General features: G+C 39.8%; 3 protein-coding genes across 3 annotated transcripts; 1 reads left to right on the forward strand and 2 right to left on the reverse strand.

The window, feature by feature from the left end:
* Positions 1-1,386: 1,386 nt before the first annotated feature.
* On the reverse strand, positions 1,387-9,876 carry LOC118236200 (LON peptidase N-terminal domain and RING finger protein 3-like). The gene is made up of 12 exons (XM_035434355.1): positions 8,842-9,876; positions 7,786-7,904; positions 7,541-7,663; positions 7,039-7,191; positions 6,483-6,735; positions 6,285-6,369; positions 5,924-6,038; positions 5,701-5,822; positions 5,255-5,413; positions 4,730-4,892; positions 4,413-4,562; positions 1,387-4,108 (listed from the first exon to the last, which is right to left on the reverse strand). The coding sequence occupies exons 1-12, from the start codon at positions 9,488-9,490 to the stop codon at positions 3,950-3,952; spliced, it is 2,250 nt and encodes a 749-aa protein (XP_035290246.1). The 5' UTR covers positions 9,491-9,876; the 3' UTR covers positions 1,387-3,949.
* Positions 9,877-10,513: 637 nt separating this feature from the next.
* On the reverse strand, positions 10,514-16,641 carry commd5 (COMM domain containing 5). Its single transcript, XM_035434357.1, has 7 exons — positions 16,103-16,641; positions 15,106-15,266; positions 14,634-14,662; positions 14,282-14,332; positions 13,580-13,675; positions 11,923-11,998; positions 10,514-10,899 (listed from the first exon to the last, which is right to left on the reverse strand). Exons 1-7 carry the CDS (start codon positions 16,209-16,211, stop codon positions 10,798-10,800), a joined length of 624 nt encoding a protein of 207 aa, XP_035290248.1. The 5' UTR covers positions 16,212-16,641; the 3' UTR covers positions 10,514-10,797.
* A 1,322-nt stretch (positions 16,642-17,963) lies between these two features.
* Positions 17,964-24,404, forward strand: fam199x (family with sequence similarity 199, X-linked). The gene is made up of 7 exons (XM_035434356.1): positions 17,964-18,112; positions 18,745-18,929; positions 19,136-19,355; positions 19,741-19,893; positions 20,750-20,911; positions 21,141-21,380; positions 21,845-24,404. Exons 2-7 carry the CDS (start codon positions 18,763-18,765, stop codon positions 22,016-22,018), a joined length of 1,116 nt encoding a protein of 371 aa, XP_035290247.1. The 5' UTR covers positions 17,964-18,112; positions 18,745-18,762; the 3' UTR covers positions 22,019-24,404.
* The last annotated feature ends 350 nt before the right edge of the window (positions 24,405-24,754 follow it).

Genomic DNA, 24,754 nt, shown 5'->3' on the forward strand with positions numbered 1-24,754 from the left:
TACCGTGTTATAGCTACAACCGCAGTCGTTTATCCCGGATATGTCAAACAGCTGACATGCCAAATAGCTGGTAGCTACGACTGTACTCTTTCGTAACATCATTGCACAGCCAGTCCTCTCTAACGCTTTTTTCTATGTGAGTGTACTGTAACCACTGTAACCCACCATGCACTACTGTGACCTACTTCTGCAACGCGTTACGTTTCTCATATTGGATTGGATAGGCGTGTCTGCGATGATCCCCTATAGCAACATGTAACACTGACCCTTTTCTCTCAAGTTGAATAACTTCATTTGGTATGAGAAAAATTCGGCTTACTTTCGTTACGAAGAAAGTAGCTGTCCTAAACGTTACGCCGAGTAAACAAATTTCTGAACAGAGAAAGTGTGGCTTATAGGCTACGCTAAAACAAAATGTTTACATTATGAAACTATAAAACTTGAAATTTTATTTAACATTCATTTAGCGTAGCCTACATATATTGATATAGACTACGCGTACACTACCGTACTAAACTGCCTCCTTTAACAGACAAATTAAAATAGAAACCTACAACACAGCGTCTAGTGTACAGGTCTAGCGTCTCTAGCTCGCAATTCCCATTCTTTCCAGTAGGCTACCCTAAATGCTGATATGCTCAGCTTTATATAGCAACTCGAGGGGAAACCTCGCGCAGTCTTTGCCATCCATCCACAGTCGTTAATAACTTGATATCCGTTGTATAAGCAGCGTGGCCCTGTTACGTAAACGGCACCCCCTCCCTGCGCGGGAAGATATATCGCTAATTTATGCCGCTCGCTCGATCAGTCCACTCGAGAGCAAAATAGTCGGGGAGTGGCTTCAGCCTCCCCAGCTATCCATTGGATCCTCCGGTAAAACAAAGTCGTGCAAAGACATGTAGGTCAGTAGGACAGCGATTCGTTTCATTGACCTACATTCACACGCTTGCATAAGCTTCACTCGTTTGGTAGGAAAAGTATCATGTCATTTTTCTTTTTTCTATTTGTTTTCAATGTTAAAGAACGTAGGCTAACTGTGTTCATAAAGACTGGAAAACTACCATATTTGGTTAAATAGTAGTTTATGGACAGCATACAGCTTTCATTATAGCGTAGCCTATTTGAATTTTATCAACTCTCGTGCTGGAAGTTTGAATTTTGTGTGGAAATATGTTGAGCTTGTTTGTTATGTTTAATCGATACATTTCTAAATAGACGACGTGCTGCGTCCTCAGATTTAATGTAGCCTATTCATTCTCGTTTTGGTTCGAAAACTTTTATCACGTTTGAATGTATTTTGCAATCGTCTGGTGATAAAACATTTCTCAAAGGATGAAGCACTACGAGCTTACATCGAAAGTTGTTTAGAAATCCTCCAATCACAAGTTCATCTTGAGATGTTTGGTTTTATTTATAAGTGCACATACAATATAACACAGAATTGACCATTTACTATTACAAAGAAAACTGAAGAGTTACTATGTTTACAACATCCACTCAAGTTTTGTAAACACGCGTCTTGTTTTAGAGGCAACGTTACAAATGATAGACAAGCAGCAAAACAAAAATAGATACAAATAAAACCACTTTTTTCATTTGCATTTAATGGCTGGAAGAATTAAATAAGGGTCAATGAGGTAGTTCAACTTAGATAATGAGGGTAAATGTTGGATTTTAAAAGATCAGGGGAAATGTAGCTATCATATTACCGTAAAATAATCCTCAAGATCACCCACTAGATCAGTTTTGTTCTATAGTTTCTACCATGTGGGTTTACCCTAAATGTATTGCAATGATATAATATGCACTCTCAACAATTTACATAAAAACAAAATTCCATCCAATAGAATTTTCTATATTCTGGATCCAGTGTATAAAATATTACATTTAATATTAAAGATAAAGTCAGTCATCTAAATTTGTACTTTTAGGGAAAGGGGAAAAGAGCAAAGATCCAAGAAAGCCAGTATCAGTTGGAACTTCACATTTGTAAACCTTGTCAACTGCTTTCACCAGCAAAGCAGCTGTGCAGATAACTATCCACATAAACAGACATTTCTTAACATTTCAACAACTCAAACATCAGCTACAATGGATATAAGCCAAAATTTACTAACAAGTTTATATGCTTTGTAATATATTATTCTCTCTGCTAATATGAATAATTTGTCAGTAAGGTGAAAGAAGTCATTGTTGTTTGAGGGGCAATTGTAAACATTTCAAGCCAGGAGTGGCCTGACTGATATTGTCTTTTGGTTCCAAACATTTAATACACTTTTTTCTTCATACTACCTAGGAGAGATATTATCTCTAGAAGAGATCGACAACTGTTATACCGAAACACTAAGACCAAATACTGGTAGTGTAAGTTCCACTAACTGAAATTTTCTATCTTGTGCTGAACACTGGCACTCAAAACAACAGTATAGGGCATTTAAAATCTTTCTAAATATTGCATGATGTCATGGAAGAAGTCCAACTAAGGCACAACATGTTCAAAAAGTATAAGAATAATGTAATAAGAAATACACAGAAATAAAATGGAAACAAAAAAGCAAAGAATAACATTTCAATCTGTCAAAAAAAGACTTCTCATATGCTTAAATGTCAGTCGGAGCATGGATTTTTTAAAAATCCAAAACCATAAAGATCTGGAGAGTCAGTACAAGACACATTTCCTGTTTAAGTGAAAACTTTGTGAAAACACTCAAAACTTTCACAGCACTTGAACTGCTCTGAAATGCACACATTTGCATCTCAAGATAAGAGGTTATTTCCCTCAGTATAGTGCAAATCAGGAATGCAACATAATGTGAGATTTTTTTTCTTTTTAAAAGTTTATCTAATTGACAATCACTTGCATAGAAAAGAAATAGGCAGTAAGACTAAAATGCTACAATTCCAAAAACTTAAATGTATTACAACTTAGGTCGGAATATGTCATTTAATGTCTGAAAATAATGATACATTTTCACAAACTCTTGTAAATAGTAATACACCTAATTTCTTTGCCCTTTAAAAAAAATTAAGAGGAATAATCTTGTTTCAACACTCTGCTGTTTTGGCTTAGAGACTTGTGGTTTGTTTAACATTTTTTAAAACTGAACAATACTATTATTTTACTGGATACATTCGGTGCATATTTAATGTTGTAACCCAAAGATAAAACCGCAGAAGCTATCACTGTCTTGCTGACAGTGAACTGTCCCATGCTGATATGCTACACATCTTTCAGCAGGCTGCAAACGATTACAGCCTTTCTTTATTCTTTCAGTTCTGGCCCACACAACTATTAAAATGAAATGAGAATAGTAAAAGGATTTTTAAAATATACATATAGTTAAATATTTGGTAATGAGTGGATACAGCTGTGGTTGAAGTGTCCACATTTTACCATAGCAGCATTTCTTACTTTATTGGGTGAAGATCCATTAGGTTGACTTCAGACTCCAAATAATAAATAATAATTCTGTACCATAAAATAAGAAGCAGTAGTTACTAAACCTTTTTTTTATTTATTGACCACTAAAAACTTGATGCGGAAGTTATTTCACAGTGAAAGTGTGAACTGGCAAAACCCTTTTCTTTTCATAATGAGACAGCAAAGAACACATCTCTTCCATGATGTACAAAGCACACTGGTCTCATTACAACCATATAGCTGTGATGGAAATCATGCTAAAATATGACCTAAAAAAATAAATGATGAAGAATAAATCCCTCACTTATGGATGCAGTTTCTACATGAAATGCACACCTGGGTTCATGAACTGAAACTGAATGTAATGTAAACATTAGATGGTTTCCATTTTTCAAAACCCATTGGTTGAGAGGCACTGGTTGTGTGGGAAGCATTAAGCTGTGTGAAGAGGCCTACACAGATATGCGGAGACAGAAGTGAATGTATGCACATGTGATGACAGGAAGAACGGGCGGGAAGAAGGGGAAGTCACCGGGACCGGCTTCGGGACATGAAGACCAGCACCCTCCGAATACCCGTCAGGCGATCCTTGAGGGAGGTGAGAGCCAAGAAGGGCAGCTGGGCTCGGCCCTCCAGGGGCATGACCGCCAAGAGCCACCAGCACCAGGACGGCCCATTGGGGCTGATCTGGGAACAGCACACAGAGGCTTTGAGGACAAACTCACCAAAGCAGCCTTTTGTTAAAGGATGTCCGTATACCCTTCAGGGTAGTCCACAGCTCTTATCAGCAGCCCTCATCAGATGTCAACCATGACCCTAGCTTTCAAGATCCCAGGTAACGCAGACACTCCTGAGGGCTACTGACAAAACCGGCCTACCGGACATCCTATTTTTCTGCCCAAACTGTGCTGCAATGCTTTGTGACTGTCTCGGGCATATGTTTTAAATGGGACAAGCCTGTATAAGTCGGATCAAGCTACACAACGCTCACCTGTGGGTCTAGGTCCTTCTCCGGCATGGGTCCAAAGTGGCCAACGATGCGCTCCTTCTGTTGGGCCTTGAGGGAGTTGACCCAGGACAAGGCCTGATCATACACACGATTATGGAGGGTTCTCAGCTCGGCCTCTTCTGCTCCACCCACCTACCCATCAACCACACACATCCTTTACCATCACCATTTCACCATTTCAGGGGCTTACAAAAGAAGGCGGTTAAACAGCCCTGTTACACTTAACATAAGAAGCCTAATTCTCTAACAGTGAAGAGATGAAAGAAATGAAGAAAATTAATAAAATGTCAATATCATACTTTCTTGTCTTCCAGGTACTCAATGTCCGCAGTGTTATAGCCATCTCGTTTACGGTGCTGGATTACTTTGAATCTCCTTCTGCCGATCGTGTCCACAACAGAGCGACCATCTGCGAAGAACTCAACGTTTCGTATCTCCAATATGCAGCCGTAAGTGGCAAATCTGAAGGGCGGCATCAAAAGTTTCAAAGAAAACTCTCCCCTGGGAGCAGGTCAATACAGGTCAACATTAACTACCTTCAGGTTTCCAGTTTTAAAAGTGCAATAAAGCAACTCCAATAGGTAATCAATTGAACAATTCAGCCACTATTTCTATCTATAAAATGCCCCCCCCCCCACCCCATACACTAGGCATTTAACTGTCCTTAAAATATAATACATTTAAATGTACATGTTGCTGAAAATAGATAGTGAAATAAAAATGAAATAGAAATCATAGTCATAGATATACATATGTCAGCACAGTCAGCTGAAATAATTTCACCAGCTCTGGAAGTTTTAGGTTTTTTTGGGGAACTGACCTACCCATTAACAGAATCGCTGAGGCACATGCCAAACTGGTTGGTCCCAGTCTCCATGCATCGGCGCACCATAAGCCGGTAGCAGGGCTCATATATGTGCAGGGGGCAAGGTACCGTGGGAAAGGCCATGGTGCAGACAAATATTGGCACGTTCTTGTTCAAACTGTGACGAGAAAAGACCAGAAGTCACATGGGGCTATTATTCAGCCAGCACAGCAGTTCATCAAAACGGGCTGACCACAAATCACATGGACTCACGAGGGGAATCAAGCAAGAGACCACAAATTACACAGAATCATTAGATGATGAATCAAATGTAAGAATGCTCACTACCTGGAATGATTGCTCATTAAACATAGCCAATACAGGTTTCATAAGAAAAGCTGATTGCTGAAAGGGTCAATATTCTAAATGTCTCTGTGTGTATTTTAGGCTTGCTCTGTAACTTACTTGGACAGCTCAGCAATTTCCTCCTTGTCGATGATCTGTCTCTCAGCTAGCTCCTCTGGAAGATAGTTGGCAATGAGGTTTTCCATCAGAAGGGTTTTACTATATCGCCTCTGAGCCAAATACTGCAGGTGAGGGGGTTAAAAAAAAATACATTAAAAACTCTGGTCGTAATTACCCATAATGAGATCAGACCAGGGCGTGATTAAAAGAAAAGTTACACTACCTCAGAGAGATCCTCCTTGCATAGTGGACACTTGGCATTATGGTCCAAGCATCTCTCCAGGCATTTCAGGCAGAAGGAGTGGCCACAGGGAGTGGTGACTGGTTCATAGAAAAGCCTAAAAGACATGCAGAAGACAGACAATATCTTGCAAAAAAGACTGGAAACAGGGACCATCAGAGTGCATCATATGATGAATAGGTATCAACCACTTATGCCTATGACTTTGGGACATAATAACCTAAAATCAGCACAAGGCCAAAATAATGTGAGTGGGTAAATCAGTTGTCTGAAAGGCTGAATAATGCTTTTCACAGTAAGAAACCAAAGTGTACACATATCTCTAGTAGAAACCAGTGAATACCTCATGCACAAAGAGCACTCCAAGTCAGAAGCATCGATGAGTTCACTGGCCACTGGACACCAAGAAGTTGTCTCTACTTTCGCTTCTGATAGAAAGACCAATAAACTACATGAATATTCATAAATAATATCATTCTTTCCATGTAAATTCATCTTTAATTATGAAGAACAGACCTGAAGTGATGGTATTTCAACTTACCCGACTTCAAGCGCTTGCACGACGACCCATCACTTCCTGCACTGCCTTCCTCTCCCCAGACCTGTTTACGCTTGGTGAGCTGGCCTCTGATGATTGCAGACGGGCCATGAACACCACCGAAATCCCCCTTTTCATTTCTGTCCCCAGAGCACGCCTTGAAATCTGTGGAGCCAGTCTTTCTTGTGCAGCTCTGAGCTGACAGCAACGTTGATTTCCCGAGCGAGGTAAAGCTGTTGTCATTTATACAATTGTCCTAGAAGACAGTGCCACAATTATGAATGACTGTTCAATGGCTACCAGACCTGCCTATTGCTGATATATAATCATGGCTGTAGTTGCTCACTCAATGAGAAAGGTTGCCTTCCATTGCATAAACTTCTTCATTCATCAAAACCAAAAAAAATAAGTGGACCAGAGAAAAATTCTCACACACACTAATCAAGCGAGGCTTATTTTATATAACTACTCTCGCCATTAAGCAATGAACTCATGTCCTTGAATCAAGCATTTCATGTGTGTCTGCTTATAAAGAGGTGTGTAATAGCCATGCCCTCACCTTGTAGAGCCCTGGGGAGCCTGTGCTGCAGTTGGAGCTGAAAGTGGCTGTCAGACCTCCCTTTACCCTTGTCCTTGAGGACAGCAGATGGATGTAGTCTGGTATTCTCTCCTGGACTTGATTGGGAACCGGATCAAAGATGTCACTAAGCAGCTAAAAGAGAAACAATATCATGAATTCCAGCTTGAGGTTCCATTTTACTGTTCAAAAATATCAATTTAAACATACATTTTGCTTCCTGAATGGTGACTTGAATAAAATGGATGTTTTATGAGGAACATCCGTGAATGCCAATAATCTGCTATGCTTTACATACACACTATATACTTAACTACACTTACTATACCATTTAGTTGCACACAGCACATGAATAAAAGACCAATTCTGTCATGAACACCTATACAAAAACTGATTTTATATTATTACTCACTACACAGCATATAAGTGACATGTACTCACTTCAAAAGACAATACATAAATGAACAGCAGTGCAGAAACTTACCCTTTGAGCTTCTAAATTGGCCAGTCTGTTTTCTGAGTCTAAAGCAATGCAGAACAGGCATTCTGTTAAAGCCTCTTCTGTTTTGCCCAGTGCCTCTAGTGCTTGTGCTTTCCTCAGATGTCCCTGTGCCAAAGCAACAGAACAGCTGTGACCACCTTTATCTGTTGTACAACGATGAAAACATTCATCTTACAATACTGCATATACATACTTGGGTGTAACTGTATTTTGTCAAAAGAACTGACCTTCAGCCAATAAGGTTGGAGTTTACAGGCCATCTCTGCATCCGTAAGGGCATCTTCGTTGTTTTTTAGACTGGAGTTTATCAAGGAGTGGTTGATAAACAGCAAGTGATCCCTAGGAGCTGGGTAAAAATTTACACAAATGCACACAATAACACATTATCAAATACTGTAACTATAATACTATAAACTTTGTAGCAGCATTTCACAAAATAATGGTATTAACTATTTTCACTCAAAAGAAGCTGCAAATATGGTGCTTTGCGATCATTAAGAATCATTCTTATCAAAATCATTGAGAACTCATTTTAATTGGCGTACTACGTTTTAAAAATATGCCCAATCGTGCAAATTAATGAAATGTAGATCATATTTTGCATTCATTTACAATCGATCAAGACATTGGTTCAACTTTTTCACATCACATTTTTCTACTAGTATTTTTATTTTTATTGGCCTACACGTTGGAGTGTTTTCTTGGTTACAGAAGCGTAACATGGTAAATGACTGCTCTTTGCCAAACCCCCCGCGCAAGATTACGTAATGTTTGCTCCCCTAGCCTACATTTTTATCCACGCCCTTCTGCTCAGGTTACGAGGCAGCGCAGACTCGCTGTTAGTTTAACCTTATTCTCCGTTACTAGGTCACAGTAAGACGCGCGCCCAACAATTCGTGTTTAGATTCCTAGTTGCAAGCCAAACTTGTCTAACTGGTCTTTCACAACCGACTAATTTAGATCAGGGACACACAAGGACATAATAAGAACTACTTTAAGAGGCAATACGTTATATGACAATGAAAATAAGGCACGCATACTACTGTGCTACGTCATATGGGTTTCTAAAAAAAAAAAAACATAGTTGGAGTTTTAGATCTTACTTACAAAGGCCATACCACCAGTGAGTAATTTATCTCAAGGTATCGCATATGTATGCATTAAGCTACAAAACCTTATAAAACACTTAAGATTAGTTCGCAAAATATCAAGTTATGGAGGCAGTCACGTACGAGAAATAAACGTGGTATAGATAGAAATATGGTTGAATAATTGTATTTTACCTATAGCAATGGCTTCATTGTACTTTTCTAAAGCAACTTCCAGCTTCTTCTCTGCATACAATGCATTTCCCTCGTGCCTCAGTTGCACTGCAAGCAACTGAGAAGGAAACCACTTTGCCAACAAGTTGCTAAGAACTACATTAACTCTGTAATTCGGTAGATCAGTGAGCCTGGAGTTGTCTTTACACTCTCTGCAGCAAACTGGCTTCTTTTCTTTGTCCAGGCACTTTTTACAAAAGCAGTGTCCACAAGGCAAGGTAACCGGCTCGTACAGAAATCCCTCACAAATTCGGCAAACAAATGCATCATTGCCACATCCTTCTACTTGTCCTTGTAGGAACTTTTGACCGGCAAAACCCTCTTTGCTTCTAATGCTGTTGGTCAGATATACGATGAGATTTTCCAGGTGCGTAGGTCGTAGCCTGGTGATTTTGGAAGCTTTCTGGTAGATCTCGAGGGCTTCGCTTAGCTTGCCACCAAAAGCTAGAGCATCAGCCCATTTCACAAGCAGCTCGTGATGACTGACAACATCGCTATAATCCACTAGTTGGCATTCGTAGATCTCAGCGGCAAGCTCAAAGTTTTTAGCTTGGAAGGCTTCAGCGGCAAGCTGTAGCATGACATTGCTTTCCATGCTCTCTGTTCCCATTTCGTATACCGTCTGAGTCGCTATTAATCTAATGTCCCTTATTCTGAGGTAAAGGCTGGTCAAGAGACGGTGGTATCACTCCCATTTTCATGACTCTTCGTCCCCTATTCCTTTCGTATCTCACTACGAAAGCCATCGCCGCTCTGTACTTGGAGTATCTTAGAGGGGGAAAATGTTACATAAGGGTCATGTGACTATCATCGGCTGTCCTCATTGGATACGTTTATAAAACTGTTACAAAACAAGTCAGTTTTGTAACTTGTCTAGTCCGTCGTGTGGAAGTGGTTTGTTTCATTGTTACATTAAGGATACATTGTATAAAACATCGATGCTCCGCTTGCATTTCATTTTTTCAGGTTATATGCTTGGACTGCACTACAATGTCGATTTGTAATGATAGCAAACTTAACGTTTGGGCTGTTTTAAAGGCAAGGTTATGAGAACACATACGACACGAAATAAATAATTTGCTACCAGTGCAATCGTAGAAAACGTACATACGGTTATTCGACTACAGTGTATGTATATTCAACGTTTTATGGTTTAATAGTGACATACAAGGTGAGTAGTTACATTTCAAAACAAATACTTCTTGTTAGCAATGGTCATAAATTTGGAAATTACGTATCGAAAAAATTGTCTTATGGTCTCATTACCATTTTCAGACAACAGCTCCTGCATAATACTTGAACCTGGCAAAGTGGGCCAACATAGTCACCCAGCCTGGCTGTCTAGACTTTGATTAGGCTTAGCGCAGAAAGTGACATAACTATGGACAGGTAAATCACATTCAACTTAACATGCCCGAGGCATCCTATGACCTACTGCCCCTTGCTTTAACGCCTGAATGTATGTCAGTAGCACAGACATGTTCACGCACCAACGCCCTTTGAATAGGCTCTTCTTACACAAGAACACAAGATATGCACTACATATCATTTGCAGTCCTGCATTTTAAATGGTGAATTCCAGCAATTCAGTTTTCAGAATTATAGCACGGTAACTGAATAATTACATGCCATATAACTTTAAGAACAACTTTAATCATGGAATAGTGCATGTTGCAAAATTACTATGGCGATTTTGAAACGACAAACAGCTATAAGCAGGTTCTTTCTGTTTGGGGACATTCTACTTGACCAACATTCATCACAATTCATTTCCATCGTGGAAAAATGGAATGTACCACGCATAAGACACCGTACATTCAAACAATCGAAAACATTATTTGTTTTGACATTTACTCAATTTCAATATGATAATCTCTTTATTGCCTAGTTTTCTTGTATAAAAAAAACAAAAACTTTTCAGTCTTGGATTTTCAGAATGCTTTTCTTCTCAAGGTCATTCATTTCCTTCAGAATAAGTGCAACATTGTAACGCAGTTCCTGAAACTTGCTGACAGGTACCTGGAAGAGAGAAAAAAGTATCATACATACAGCAAATACGTGGGTGGCAGAACATAACAGTTTGCAAGTCCAAGGTTGTATGTTTGAATACTTTGGATGCTGCCATTGTACCCTTGAGCAGCGTACTTTACCTGACTGAGTTTTGGAAGCCCTGTCCTAAACTGTATTAAATCTGAAAATTGATTGCAAGAAAAACAACACATACTTGGGCTCAAAACAACTTGAGTTCTCCAAGTTCTAATTCTTTCATTCTCTACCTGAGAAAATCCATACAAAACGAAACAGGAAGGTACCCTTTCTTAAATATTCTTAAATCAGTGGTGCAGTGTAGAAAACAGAAACTGACCAGGAATGGTAGGGCTGACATCCTCTGCTGGTAGAATGTTGTTACTGCACTAACTGCTCATTCTGTTTTTATGGATATGTTTGGAATACTCATGACATTGCTCAGGAAAATTCAGGTGATTTATAATGCATTTTAAAACTCAAATAATTTCATGTATGTGAAAATGAGACTATCCTGTTGAAACTGAATCTGATATGAGGTCTGGGCTATTTGATCATTAGATTAATCATTTATTGAAATATTCCAGTATTGAAAACAACACACGGTAACCAGTTAATTGCAACAAGCTACTTTTAGGCACTGCAAGTACTTTTGCAGATTAAGATGCAAGACTGTAAAGACTGAGGTTAGTGGTGTAAAATCAAAAATTAGCCGATGGGTTTGAGTGTTTTATCTTTATAGATAGCAAAGACTGAACCACAACTATAATTAAGTTCTATCCTAACAGTTCTGTCTACTGAAAAATGAGTTGAAGAATCACTTCAATCTCCATTCATATACATTCTTAGTAAAATGGGGAAAAACTGAAGTACATGTAGAATGCAGGTGACCTCAACAGCCACATGACACACATAATTAATAACGTACATTCAGCTGAGGGTCTGAGAGGGCAGTATCCTGAGAGACCTACACAGCCATCATCTCTGCAATGGCGGGTGAACATAATGGCGACTTACCTCAAACCGGTGGGAACTTCCATCTGTCAGCTTCATCTGCATTAAAATGGAAGGCTGCAATGCTCGAGCCAGTGAGCTTTTGTAAAAAATAAAAAAAGGAGCAATTTCAAGTTTTAATTCTGATATCATTTCAATTTTACATTAATGTAACTCTTCTGAGAATAAAGCATAGTCTTTGAAACCTGGTAAACTTCACGTGTTCCATTAAAATCAAGCACCACTGTTAGCATTGACAGAAGGATAAAAGTCTGTCATTATTAGTGTAATGTAATGTCCAAAGGAAACTGCCGCAGAGACTGAAGTATGTATACAGCCCTACAGCCAAGATTAAATCCATAGATGTTCATATATTAGCCAGTTGGAACAACCATGCAAATGTTTCTTTTGACATTTATGACTAAGAGTGTATATGACAATAGGACAACTGACAGTACATTAACCTTAAGCTCATTAAATTATCCTATGTGAACTAAACTAGATGAATCAGTCTATGAATCACATGAGTCCTGTCACTGGCTGGATTAACACTGTCAGCAAATTTGTGCTGTGCCAGCCAATGATAATCACTCCATAACAGAAAAGACATTGATTCAGGACTCATTAAAAACCATTTAACTATATTAACCCTATTGTTTTACATTCTGAATCCAATCACATAATGTTCAAGAGTGCACAGCACACTGAAGCACAGACATCTCTGGCTCGTGGACAAATCACTGCATTCTGAAGTGTCAGTCCAGCCCAGGGAGGCCCATCTGATAGGATGTGGAAAAGACAGCCTCGTCTCTAATCCAGACAGCCTTCATAAACCAGACATGGCAAAGTAGGCAGCTGTCCAACCTCTGGGGCTTAACCTCCTTACCAGAATGACCCACATCGGCTCCTAGCCCAGACCATCAGTGGCTGAAAGGACTAAAATAGCCACACCATTCGACAGGAGTAGGTTCAGGGATGTCTGTAGATGATGCTCACTAACAAAGCTTGGAAGTGTTCAATCCATTGTCACAAGCTGAGTGCAGCTGCCATCGTTCAGCTGCGCTTCAAATAGGCCGATTTAAAAACACGTCTGCTTTATCCTATCCAAATTCCAAGCTACCTGCACTCTGGTTTGGCTGCTGTACTCAATCAGTCACACAAAATGGAGAGATAGAGAAAGGTCATGCACTCAAATACCTCCAGGAGCAAACCAATAGAATTTGATATAAAAGAGTGCAAGATTTCACTTTTCATGTTTTTGCCTGGGGCTATCCATTTCTGCCGTGGTTAATCCAATGTGTTTTTTGTTGTGCATATGAAGATGAAGAAACTGAAAATAAAAGCCAGTCAATATGGATGATGCAGTGTTGTGCAGTACAGTGTAGTGGTAAAGGAAGAGTTTCTGGCTGGGTTGACAAATGGATAATACGTAGACTTAAAAAATAATCTTCTGTTTAAGCATCAATGATAAGCAAAAAAATTACATGTAAAAAAACTAAAAAATCTAACAGTAATTGTACGCAAAAGGCCACAATTTGTTTATGTTTATTTAATACAAAAGTATAATGGTTGAACCGTGCCACATTTAACAGTAGGACTTGGTCTACTTTTAATGCTGGCATCTAAACTGCCAGTGCTAGTGGCCTCTGTAAAAACTCCAGCTCACAAGAGGCAGGGTTACCTTGTCGAAATGGCCACGTCTACTCTCCACCTGATGTCCTCAACGGTGGGTAACCGAGGGCCCTGCTGTGCTGCTGCAGCTTCAAGGGAGGCACGTCTAAACCAGCGATAGGACAGCTCGGCGTGAGACAGCATTCAGCCAATCACAAGACCCCGCAAGCAGTGAAGGCACTCCAGCTCAAAAAGACATTTTTTTCCCCCACAGACTTGTAACAGTCCAGCAATGAAGGACTCTATTGAACGGTGGATTAAATATACAGCCATAAGGCATGCTACATCGCCTGACCCCTACCATCAGTACATGCCACATTATGTGCTGTGATGCAACATATTCACACAGTTCCCCCTAAACTTCTTTCCACATAAACTCCAGATCCCTTTCACTGCGCACATAAACAGTCAATCACACCACATGTAACAACATCTGCTGAAATTATAACGGATACAGAAAGCTCGTTTCCATTGCATTCGAAACCACACACAGCGATTGGAATACAAAAGTACGCTCATAAAGAACACAATAAATCAAAGTAAACACTGCCAGAATAACAACTTTGATATGTTCATCATGAGGCTTTTGTAATCATGGCTGGGATGAAGCAATCTATGGAGCACAACCTTGGAAATGAAAACTACGAAACAAAAGGGTAATACGATATACAATTACTATAACACAGCAAATGAGAACAGTGGGTTCACAAACCTGTTTCCAAAGACAACACTGGCAAAGTCAGCGATAAGCTCCTCAGATATCCTGCAGAAACAGAAAAGCAGCGTCAAACACACATGCAATGGACAGGTACGCCAGAAAATAAATAGTATAAGTATAAATGCCAGAAACCAGCTCCCTGATATTATTAAAATAAATTACCCTCAACATCCAAGGCTGGCCCTCAGGCACGAAACTCTGTAATAATCTAATATTGTCCGGTCAAATGATTTCACCATTACAAAACAAATCATAAACAGATGATGCCTGCGATGCTATATTTTTTTGCAGGTGTGGTCAGTTAACAGTACCAGTGTGAACATTATAAACAAAAAGTTGAGGTTACCTAAGTTCTCTGAGATCTTCCTTGAAAACCTAAAAACAATATACAGTGAGCATGACTTGAGTTAATGATTACAGGCAATAAATACATCAATAGTGAAATAGTGATGGTTATAACTTTCTCACTACAAGAAAGAAAAAATGAATATTTAACATATATACCTGAAATAAATTTTCAACTCAGATTCATTACATGACATTTTAAAACAAAACTTTCAACACACAAACAATAGAGGTATGTAGAACTAAATAATTCATGAACATTCAAAAAAGGCCCTTAATGTTTTTAAGATTAGCTTGAAGGATTCAAAAGTTTCAGAATATTGTCTTCCATCGGCGAAAGCCTTGTTTGCAAATAGTTTGTAACAACAAATCAGAGGAACTAACAATGTAGTGGTAGTAAATCCATTACAAAGTACTAAAATTATTATGATTAACCAGATTCAACAACAAGGCTATTTAAGACGATTGCTCACTTCTTGTTTCAATGAAGACGTTGGGAGACGTAATGCTTCCTTAAGCAGTCCATATATTCCTGCGATGATGTGGCTTAACTGTTCTTCAGAGACGGTACCATTATCTGCAAGCGACTTCATTGAGTCTCTGCAGTCCTTCCCTTCAACAGCATTCACCACCACTGAGCAATAAAAAACGCAGCATATTAATAATGAAAACTGTTAAGTGTATCAGTTGAAGAGAAGGTTCCCGGCATGTTCACGACTTATATTTCAGATACATGCTATGTATTGCAGTCGAAATTCTGTACTACAGGGTTATTAAATAACCTCCTCACAGAAAAGTTTTTTTTTTTTTTTTAAATAAATCATGCAAAGTAGATACTACATTTTCCGCAAAATTCAAAGCGCGAAGAAGTCCACGTCCAGCCAGTTAAATAGCCCGACTGTAGGCCTACTCGATATTCAATGGCCAACAAAACACACCTAAAGTGCTCTCGTGACCGAGTCCTGGTGGGTAATTTTGCCTTCCTGTCAGCACAAACCTTGTAACTCTGATCCCACCTATTAATTTCTACAGTCTCTACCACATACAACTGAGAGATAAATATACTTTAAGTAGTAAATACATTTGCTAATGTTGTTAAGAATAATAAAATTACCGCAGTAACGTTTCTATTGCAAATTCAAGATAGTACACGACGTGCACAACAGCTGTAGCAAGGTAATATCAGGAAATGCCCTAACTCAAAGTAAAAAAGAGAGTGGTAGAAGGAACCTCGGCGATATTGCAGTTATTTGCTTGCATTGCACAAAATCCTTGGTGTTATGAGTACTGTGCATAACGTTATCATTTTTGCCACTGTCCGTGGACTTACAGACTACCGTTAAGGTTTAGCTACATCCTGAGTTATAGCCTAATGGCTAGATAGCCAGTAATGTTTGATCGTTAATCAACAAAACCTCGTGACATGTTACGCTCGCAATGAATTGAAACCCCAACATCAAGCTGACCAACCTTTAAGTATCTTCCTGAAAAAATCTTTGTCTAAATCTTTTAATTGCTTTGCCATAATTTCAACTTCCACAGGAATCCTTCCTCCCAAGAAACTTGTCCTGTCGGCCATTACTCCAGTAGATGCAACGACAGTGTTGCTGTTAAACGTTACCAGAGACTAGAGATTCTGTAGTTTCTTCGCTAGCTATATCTGGCTAAAGCCAGTCCCTATGGTCCAACTAAACCGCTATACTGTTCTTATGACGTTTCCTCAAAATATTAAGGTATTAAGACCCCAAAATAGCTACGACCAGCACCATATATCAAGTAGCATATCTAGCTAGCGACCTATCCTAACATTATTGTGTTTTCAGCCGTAACTGACACAAACTATTTGCTATCTTATGTGATATCTCCACTCGTCTGCTCAGGATTGTGATGTGTTTCAAATATAGCAAACGATTTTACTAACGAATGTTAGCTAAAGTATCTACACTCACAAACACTAATGCAACTGTTGTTAGTCTATGGGAAAAGAGAGTTGATCTATGGTAGTGAGACGGGAACAATGCGAGGCTGCCACCTAGAGCAAACTATTGGTAGTGCAACGCATGTTTGTTCACGAGTCTAATCCGTTTTTTATTCTTTTATTTTTATTTTTTTAAAGAAATGTAATAGGCTACAAAGTCGCCCTAGACTTTTGGAGGCCCTTGGAAAAAAAGCTATAACATTAGCACCTTCTTCTTCTTCTTCTTCTTCTTCTTCTTCTTCTTCTTCTTCTTCTTCTTCCTCTTTATTTTATGGTGGTTGTAAAACAACTTAAAGGTGCATTTACCACCACCTTACAGGCATTTAGCAGACACTCTTATCCAGAGTGACTTACACAACGTTTTACATTTCATTTACATTGCATTACATCCATTTATACAGTTGGATTTATACTGAAGCAATGCAGGTAAAGGTACAACGGCAGAGTCGGCACTGCCAGCCCGATACTACACTACTGCCCCTGGCCACCCACTGGTCTGGAGTGTGGATTGGGAGAATCTGTCATACCAAAAAACCGTCAAATTCTGTCTCTCAAGCCAGTTGAGTTTAAATACTCTAACAGAAATGTTATACATATGTCTCCTACTGGTAGAATCAAACAGTCAGTTTAAATTTAGTTCTGCCCCCCACTTCATGCAGGTTGGCTTTTAACCCTCTCTCTAACAGATTTAATGCAGCTGCATACTACATGGTTTTTTGTTCTCCACAATCCGCCTATATTTTTATTCAACAAAAAAGTGCTGTTTTGGCCTGTGTGTCCTAACCTTAATCAAGTGATAACATTGTCCTCTTTCTATTTCCCCCTCCAGATCTTGTATTTCCAACCAAAGGATTAATCCAAAACAAATGACAACCCTTACTTTCCCTGATCCATTCTTCTTGCCATCTATTGCCATTTTTTATTTAACTTCTAATTACCCCTTTAATCTCCGCTTTACTGATTTTTTGCTTCTATGTGAATATGGTCTGTATTCAATGCCTTTTTAACACTTTTTATTCCTTTGTCAAAGGAAATACTTGAGAATGTGGGGCCCTGTGCGAGAAGGCCTAGGCTACTCCTGGCAAAATTTTTATATGACATACATCCAGAATCGTTTTACACAGGTGAGGACGAGCGAACCGATAAGCAATACTACAATACTATTTAAGAAAATTGTATTACCGATACACTGTCTGACAATATACAAATATAAAAATTATTAACACAGAACACATAATGGATTTATTACATATGGTTTTGAATAATTTCTTGCTTTTTGATTTTACGTTTTACAAAAAAGCAGGATGGAGCACTTTAATCCAAAATGACAAGTCACGGGCATGCGACACACCGACGACGTGTAACCTCCATCACGCTAGGGGGGGCTGCAATCACAATTCTGCGCCAGTTCATCAGCCCGTTGCGTTGTAAAGACGAGGAAGTGAAGTGTCAGGATTGCAAATGGAGCGGAACCTAAGTGGTGCATTGTAAATCAAAGCAAGGTGAGTTACCGAAATTACTTCACTTTTAACCATCGCATTCTTGAGGCTACATTTATTTGTTTTTGCTTTGTTGGACGAAGATCCATTCGTTTGTTTTTTTCAGGCGGTTTTCCGTGCGCTTGATTCTGTATGTGTTTACGTGTGGTTGGCCGATTTATGCGCTCATATCCTACGCTGTGGCCATGTTGGATGTAGCCAAGACTGTGGGCCCGATTAAAAGCCTGTTGGATAATCTCAATAATTCAAATATTTTAAAACGTAGGTAACTACAGAAATATCTATGGCTATAGCTATCCAGGTCAGCGTAATGATTCAACAAACATTTTGTTTAATGACGCATTGAGTTAGTCTTGACGGTGGCCTGCTTTCTAGCAATCAGATTATATGAATTTGGATATTATCCATCGATACATGTCTACCAGGTAGATAACGTTAGTACGTGACAGCGAGACACTGTGAACGAGGAATATTCATGGAGTAGTAAGGATTGCACATGGTGTTCTAATTATCATAGTCGTTTTATTGTCATCCAGTTAGCATGCATTTAACTAGCTGTATAACCCCCAATATATGCTGTAAAGTTTTCATTAGTTACCAATAATGCCCGCCATTGCATTCCTCTCGGTTTTCAGACGCTCATTACTGCAAATATGTCGGAAGACCTTTATGAAAAGTTCCTCGCCCCCGAGGAGCCTTTCCCATTACTCTCCCAACGAGGAAACCTCAGCGAAGTCGGTACATTGGATGTTAGCGATTTCGGCTGTCAACTGTCATCTTGTCATAGGACAGACCCTCTACGTCGCTTCCATAGCAACAGGTAAAGGACTACTTAAATCAGTCGCCTATCCATATTGTCCATACATGGGCGCCTAGAATATTACCCATATAATGTGAAATCTTTAGAAAATGCTTAAACTGGTGAGATCTAAATGCATACAGACTCTTAAGTATATTTAAAAGAGACGCATTGACTCTCAGATGTGGGGGCATAGTCAGTTTTGTAATCCTGTTGTGTGCTCCTAGGTGGAACCTCACCTCCTGTGGGACCAGTGTAGCCAGCTCAGAGTGCAGTGAAGAGCTCTTCTCCTCCGTCTCTGTCGGGGACCAGGATGACTGCTACTCCCTGCTGGACGATCAAGACTTCACCTCCTTTGACCTCTTCCCTGAGGGCAGTGTCTGCAGTGACGTGTCTTCCTCCATCAGCACGTACTGGGACTGGTCAGATAGCGAGTTTGAATGGCAGGTATGTTTGAGCACCGTGACACTGTAGGTTGCTCAGCAAATGGCACATTAATAATTAAAAACCAGTATGGAACCAAGGAATCTGCTTGTGACAGGCCAGTAATTATAAATATTCTGTCACGTCATGTAATGCCTAGGGCTGTATTATAGATGAGACATTGCGAGAGATGTTCAGGCTTTGCAGTGCTGATAGTCAAACTGTATGTTTCTTAGTAAATCATAGATGCAAACTTGCTTTGTTATACTTAAATTAGAAGCTCTTTTGTTGCTCTTAATAGGAGTGTCTGCCCAACAATGTAAATGTAAGTGCAACAAATACTTTGTAATGGCCCTTGTTGAGAGTTTGGAAGTCTCCTTTAGAGTGACTTTGTTACCATTGCTCTTAGTTGCCAGGAAGTGACGTGGCTAGTGGGAGCGACGTGCTGTCAGACATCATTCCCAGTGTTCCGAGCTCTCCCTGTTTGGTCCCCAAGAGGAAGACCAAACAGCACAGGAACCTTGACGAGCTCCCCTGGAGTGCCATGACAAACGACGAGCAGGTATGCACTCCACACCTCATGTCCTGTGACTTTTAGATGCTTATCGGTACATATTTGGCCTTTGTATTGCGGTTTGAGGTTGGCATTAACTTGCATTTATTGCTGTAGTGATGCTGCATATGCATTTGCTCGTCTGGGAGTGTTGTTAGCCAGGTCTGTGCCTATTAACCCCTTTGTGCAAGCTCCCTAGTTGCCAGGACCCTGGCATCCAGAGATCCCGAGTTTCTAAGTGCTACCATTGTTGTGTAGTTCGCCAATTTAACAAGCAACCCCACCCCCCCCAGTCTCATCTCCAACTGGTATGACACACTGGACAATAGCATCTGTCTGGGAATTCAGAAATATTCTTTCACCACCAAAAATTCATAGTCCATCATAGCAACAAGATATAGTCAACAATAGCCTGAAGGAGTTTATGATCCAGGACATGTATTGTTTTACCTGTTCTCTCAGTATTTAATTTCAAACTGAAGGAGAACAGCTTAATTTTTGCATCTTCGCCAAGACAACTGCATTTGTGGCACTTTATTTGCACCTAAATTATGAATATAAACTGATCTAATGGTACAAGTGTCTTACTTCATTTAAGCCATTTTACAAGTCTCGTGATGCTGAAATCTTCTGTTATAAACCCTTAAATGGAACACTGCCTAAATGGGTGCAGATTGGTTGGATTTGGCATCTGTGTGAAGGGGTTAATGAAGTAAATGCTCTTATGTCCTTTTGCATTGTGAGATGTCCTGGCAAGAGTATCAACTAAATGACTATACTCCATCTCCTCCCACTACAGTGTTGTTCAGCCTGATGTGCATTGAGTTTTAGTAACACAAGTCTACACCTTTTGTCCATCCCGTAGGTGGAATACATCGAATACCTGAGCCGGAAGGTGAGCACTGAGATGGGACTGCGGGAACAGCTGGACATTATAAAGATCATCGACCCGTGTGCTCAGATCTCCCCGACAGACAGCGAATTCATCATTGAGCTCAACTGCCTGACGGACGAGAAACTGAAGCAGGTAAGCAATCGCTGAACAACGAACAAACAGACGGCTTCTCCAAAGAGGAAACTTGAACCACAGATTTATTTCCTGTGGTTATCTGTAATTACATTTCTCTCTGTGTAAGTAGCTTTTAATCTCTGACTGCAAACCTAATAAGTGCTTTGGTTTGTAGTGTTAGCACCCGTGCGTGTTTGATTGCGCGTTGTAGTGACAAGCGGGTGTTGCGATCCCCCTTGTGGTCCAGGTGAGGAACTACATCCGGGAGCACGGCCCGCGGCAGCGGCCTGGCAGCACGCGGGAGAGCTGGAAGCGGAGCGGCCACAGCAGCGGCAGCGCGAGCGGCGTGAGCGCCGCCAGCAGCAGCAACGGCAGCATGGTGAGCAGCGCCAGCAGCAGCGCCGGCTCCAGCGCCTCCAGCATCAGCCGCGCCCACAGCGACGGCAACCTGTCGGCCAGCGCCGCCGAGCGCATACGCGACTCCAAGGTAAGGGTCCGTACTGCCCCCGTTTCCCACAATGCCCTGCAACCGGCCCCCAGTCATGGATGCAGCACGAGAGCTTGGCCCCAGTGATGTGCGGTTAGGCTACAAGCAGCTGATAATGGCTCCAGCTACTGTGTACTGACAGTTCATGCCTCTTTTGAGAAAAAAAAGGCAAAATGACAAAGTATTACTATTGGTTGAGTAACTCGTATACAATATATGATATTGGCTCATCAGCTTTCCTGAAGCTTGGCTGTGCCACCACTGCTCACCTCACCACAGTCAGTGTAGACTAAACCGTATATCTCAACGTGTAAAGATAAGACTTCGAAACCGTTTTTAATCAGTGAAACGCAATTTGAGAATATAAACATAGCCCCTGCGCTGTAGCTCAGCTAGCGCCGGAGGCGTTTCAGAGTGCTGGTGTTCGGGCCGTGCAGTAAAGGCTGGTGCGCTGCCTTCGACAGAAGCGCTCCAAGCAGCGGAAGCTGCAGCAGAAGGCCATGCGCAAGCGGCAGCTGAAGGAGCAGAGGCAGGCGCGCAAGGAGAGGCTCAGCGGCCTCTTCCTCAACGAGGAGGTGCTGTCGCTCAAGGTCCCCGAGGAGCAGGACCACGAAGGGGACGTCGACGTCCTGATGTGACAGGAGTGAACACCTCAGTGTGCCTTCTACGCCTCGGGTTCACCGTACGCGGGTATTGGCAAATTTAAAAAAGAATATTAAAAAAAAAAAAACGAACAAAAAAACATTGTGACACGTATGAAGCATCCCACACGATTCTCGTAGCCATCGCCTGGCCAAGTGATGCACATGAAATGCCTAGAATTAGAGACTAAAGCACCTGGATTTTTTGAGAAAATAAAGCGCTTATTCGCCAGTTTGAAGGCATTTCATTTCCTATATGGCCTTAGCTTCAACAATCCGACGCTTCTAAAAAAACAAAAAATCATGATCTTAGATTGAATGTCATCATTTAAAATGATGCGCAATATTTACTCAACTGGCTAGTGTATGAAATGTCATTGTGATCAAGGCTTTGCATATCCGTATTGGCGTCTATACAGTTCTGTGTGACACAAGTGAACTCAAATGAAGGCGTAGAGGGAACACTGAACCTTGTATCTAATGTGGGAGAAAATTTGGTCCTTTGAAAATGAACATCCATTAAGATATTATTGTAAATGTGATAACTGCTCTCTTATATTGTACCGTGACGAAGAAGCAAAATCATTACCCAAAATGTGCTGTTATTTTCGCTTTGCATTGACAAATAATTGTACTAACATCGAAATGAAAAAATGGGTAATTTAAGCCTGCTGTACAGTCAGCTTTTTCTTTTCTTTTTTCTTTCTGTGTATTTCTTCCCTCCTCATCCTCTTGTCCTTTTGGTTATTGTGGGATCTGGGTGTATTGAACACAGAGTCATCATTTACACAGATATAATGGAATTTCCATATGCAAGGTCCCCCAAGTCAGAAGTCATGAAAGCAAGTGCATTTTACTTTAAAGATGTGTTGTTGACTATAGTGCACTTGTAGTTTTGTTTGTGGTGGCATAGTGTACTGTGGAAACATATTTATGCTCTTTAAATGACCACTACACATTGTATCTGCTGTACATTTGCTTACAATTATCTACAGTCAGTATTTATGGCCAAAATGGAGAGAAGATGCATTGCTGTACCATAAGTAATAAATTTCTATTTTTTTTCTTGGATTAACTGAAAATGCTGATAGTGTAATACTTTCTCAGTGTAGTTAAGAATTTTGCATTCTATTTTGAAATTGGGTTGTAAAATAAGTCCAGAGTGTTGACTTTCAATGACAGATTTTACATTTCATTGGTTGTTGTAGTGTTGGAAATGTCATTGAATTTCAGAATTAATAAATAGTTTTTGTTGTATTACGTATTCTGGTAATTTCCGACGCATTATTATGAAAGGTAGTGATAAGAGACAAGCTTCATGAAACCAAACAGGGTGGCACTATTAGTGACTCTCAGATTTGAACCAGCCATTTTACTTTGCTGTGAAGAGAAAAATAAAATGAAGGCCAAAACTGACAGGTCACACCCACTCATCACTACAAAAAGGGACGCGGCCTCTAAAAAGTCCTCGACTACCTTGATTGCTTTTACAGGTGTGAAAGGTAACAGTTTATTTTCCCCATTATACTGTTTCCAGTAAAGATGGTTCCTTTTCTTTTCCTTCTTTTGAAATTGGTGTATCACTGTAAATATGCCGATGAATTTTATAGCATTTATTTTTCAATGTATTTTTCTTCTCTCCCCAAGTATGTATATGTACATATATATATAGTCTGATTAGGTGCAAGATTATATAGTTTAAGTGTAGCATTTATTTACTCTAGTCACTGATTTCAGTCATGTAAATGTTAAATCAAAATAAGATTACATACTTTATGCAAGGTGTGCCACATCAGACATGGTAGTCATGAAAATAATTTTACTAATAAAGGAATATACACTATATCTTTTATCATAGGTTAAGTAAGGTTTCCGGATGGAGGACCATACGTGTTCTGTACACTCAGGCTAGTGCACTACTTTTACCTTTCAGTAGTTTAATGGCAGTTCCTATAAAGGTGAAAAATGAATGAACCTGCTAATATAGGATGTATGGCTTGAAGTGAAATTAGCTTTATTTACATGATTGTACTAACATATGACTTTGTACATAGGCCTTCATTCAGTTTGTTGAACCATGTATTTTGTGTTGCTTTCCTAATTTAGGTACGTATTGTACAATATAGTACTGCACATTTGCAGTACATAGATGAATTAAATGCAGTACAATATAATAAAATTAACATTCATGTAAAAATAGAAAATGAGGCCTTCTATGAAAAATGCTATTTTAAAAATTTTATTTTATAGTCCATTACATCATTACAACTCAAGAGGTTTAGGAATTAAACCAAATCCAAGAGCAACATAATTATGTGATCAGACCGCAGCGCTTAGAGGTATTGTATTGTGTAAATGATATTAAATGTACATCCCCTCCTTACCTGTCTGTGTGTACATTATTCGCTGAATTGTACATCAAGGATTGTACATCTTGAGCTTTGCACCATTTCCAACAGCCTGAGGAATGGAATATTCTGTACCACCTTTTGTCCCCGACTTCTTTTATATATTTGTGTTTGCCCTTTAACCCAGTTTCTGTTATATGGATGGTTTATTTTTTGTATTGGTGCACAATAAAAGGAAAAAAAAAAAAAAAAGATTAAATGTATTTCTGTTTTTAAAGTGACCTCTCACCTATCAGCTGACTTGGATGGGGCATCTCTCCATGTCACCTGTTTAAATGCATTCCTTTGATCACTTTTCCTCAAGAGAGCGTCACTGTGGGATCCT

Source organism: Anguilla anguilla, chromosome 9 (assembly GCF_013347855.1).
Source record: "Anguilla anguilla isolate fAngAng1 chromosome 9, fAngAng1.pri, whole genome shotgun sequence".
NCBI lineage: Eukaryota > Metazoa > Chordata > Actinopteri > Anguilliformes > Anguillidae > Anguilla > Anguilla anguilla.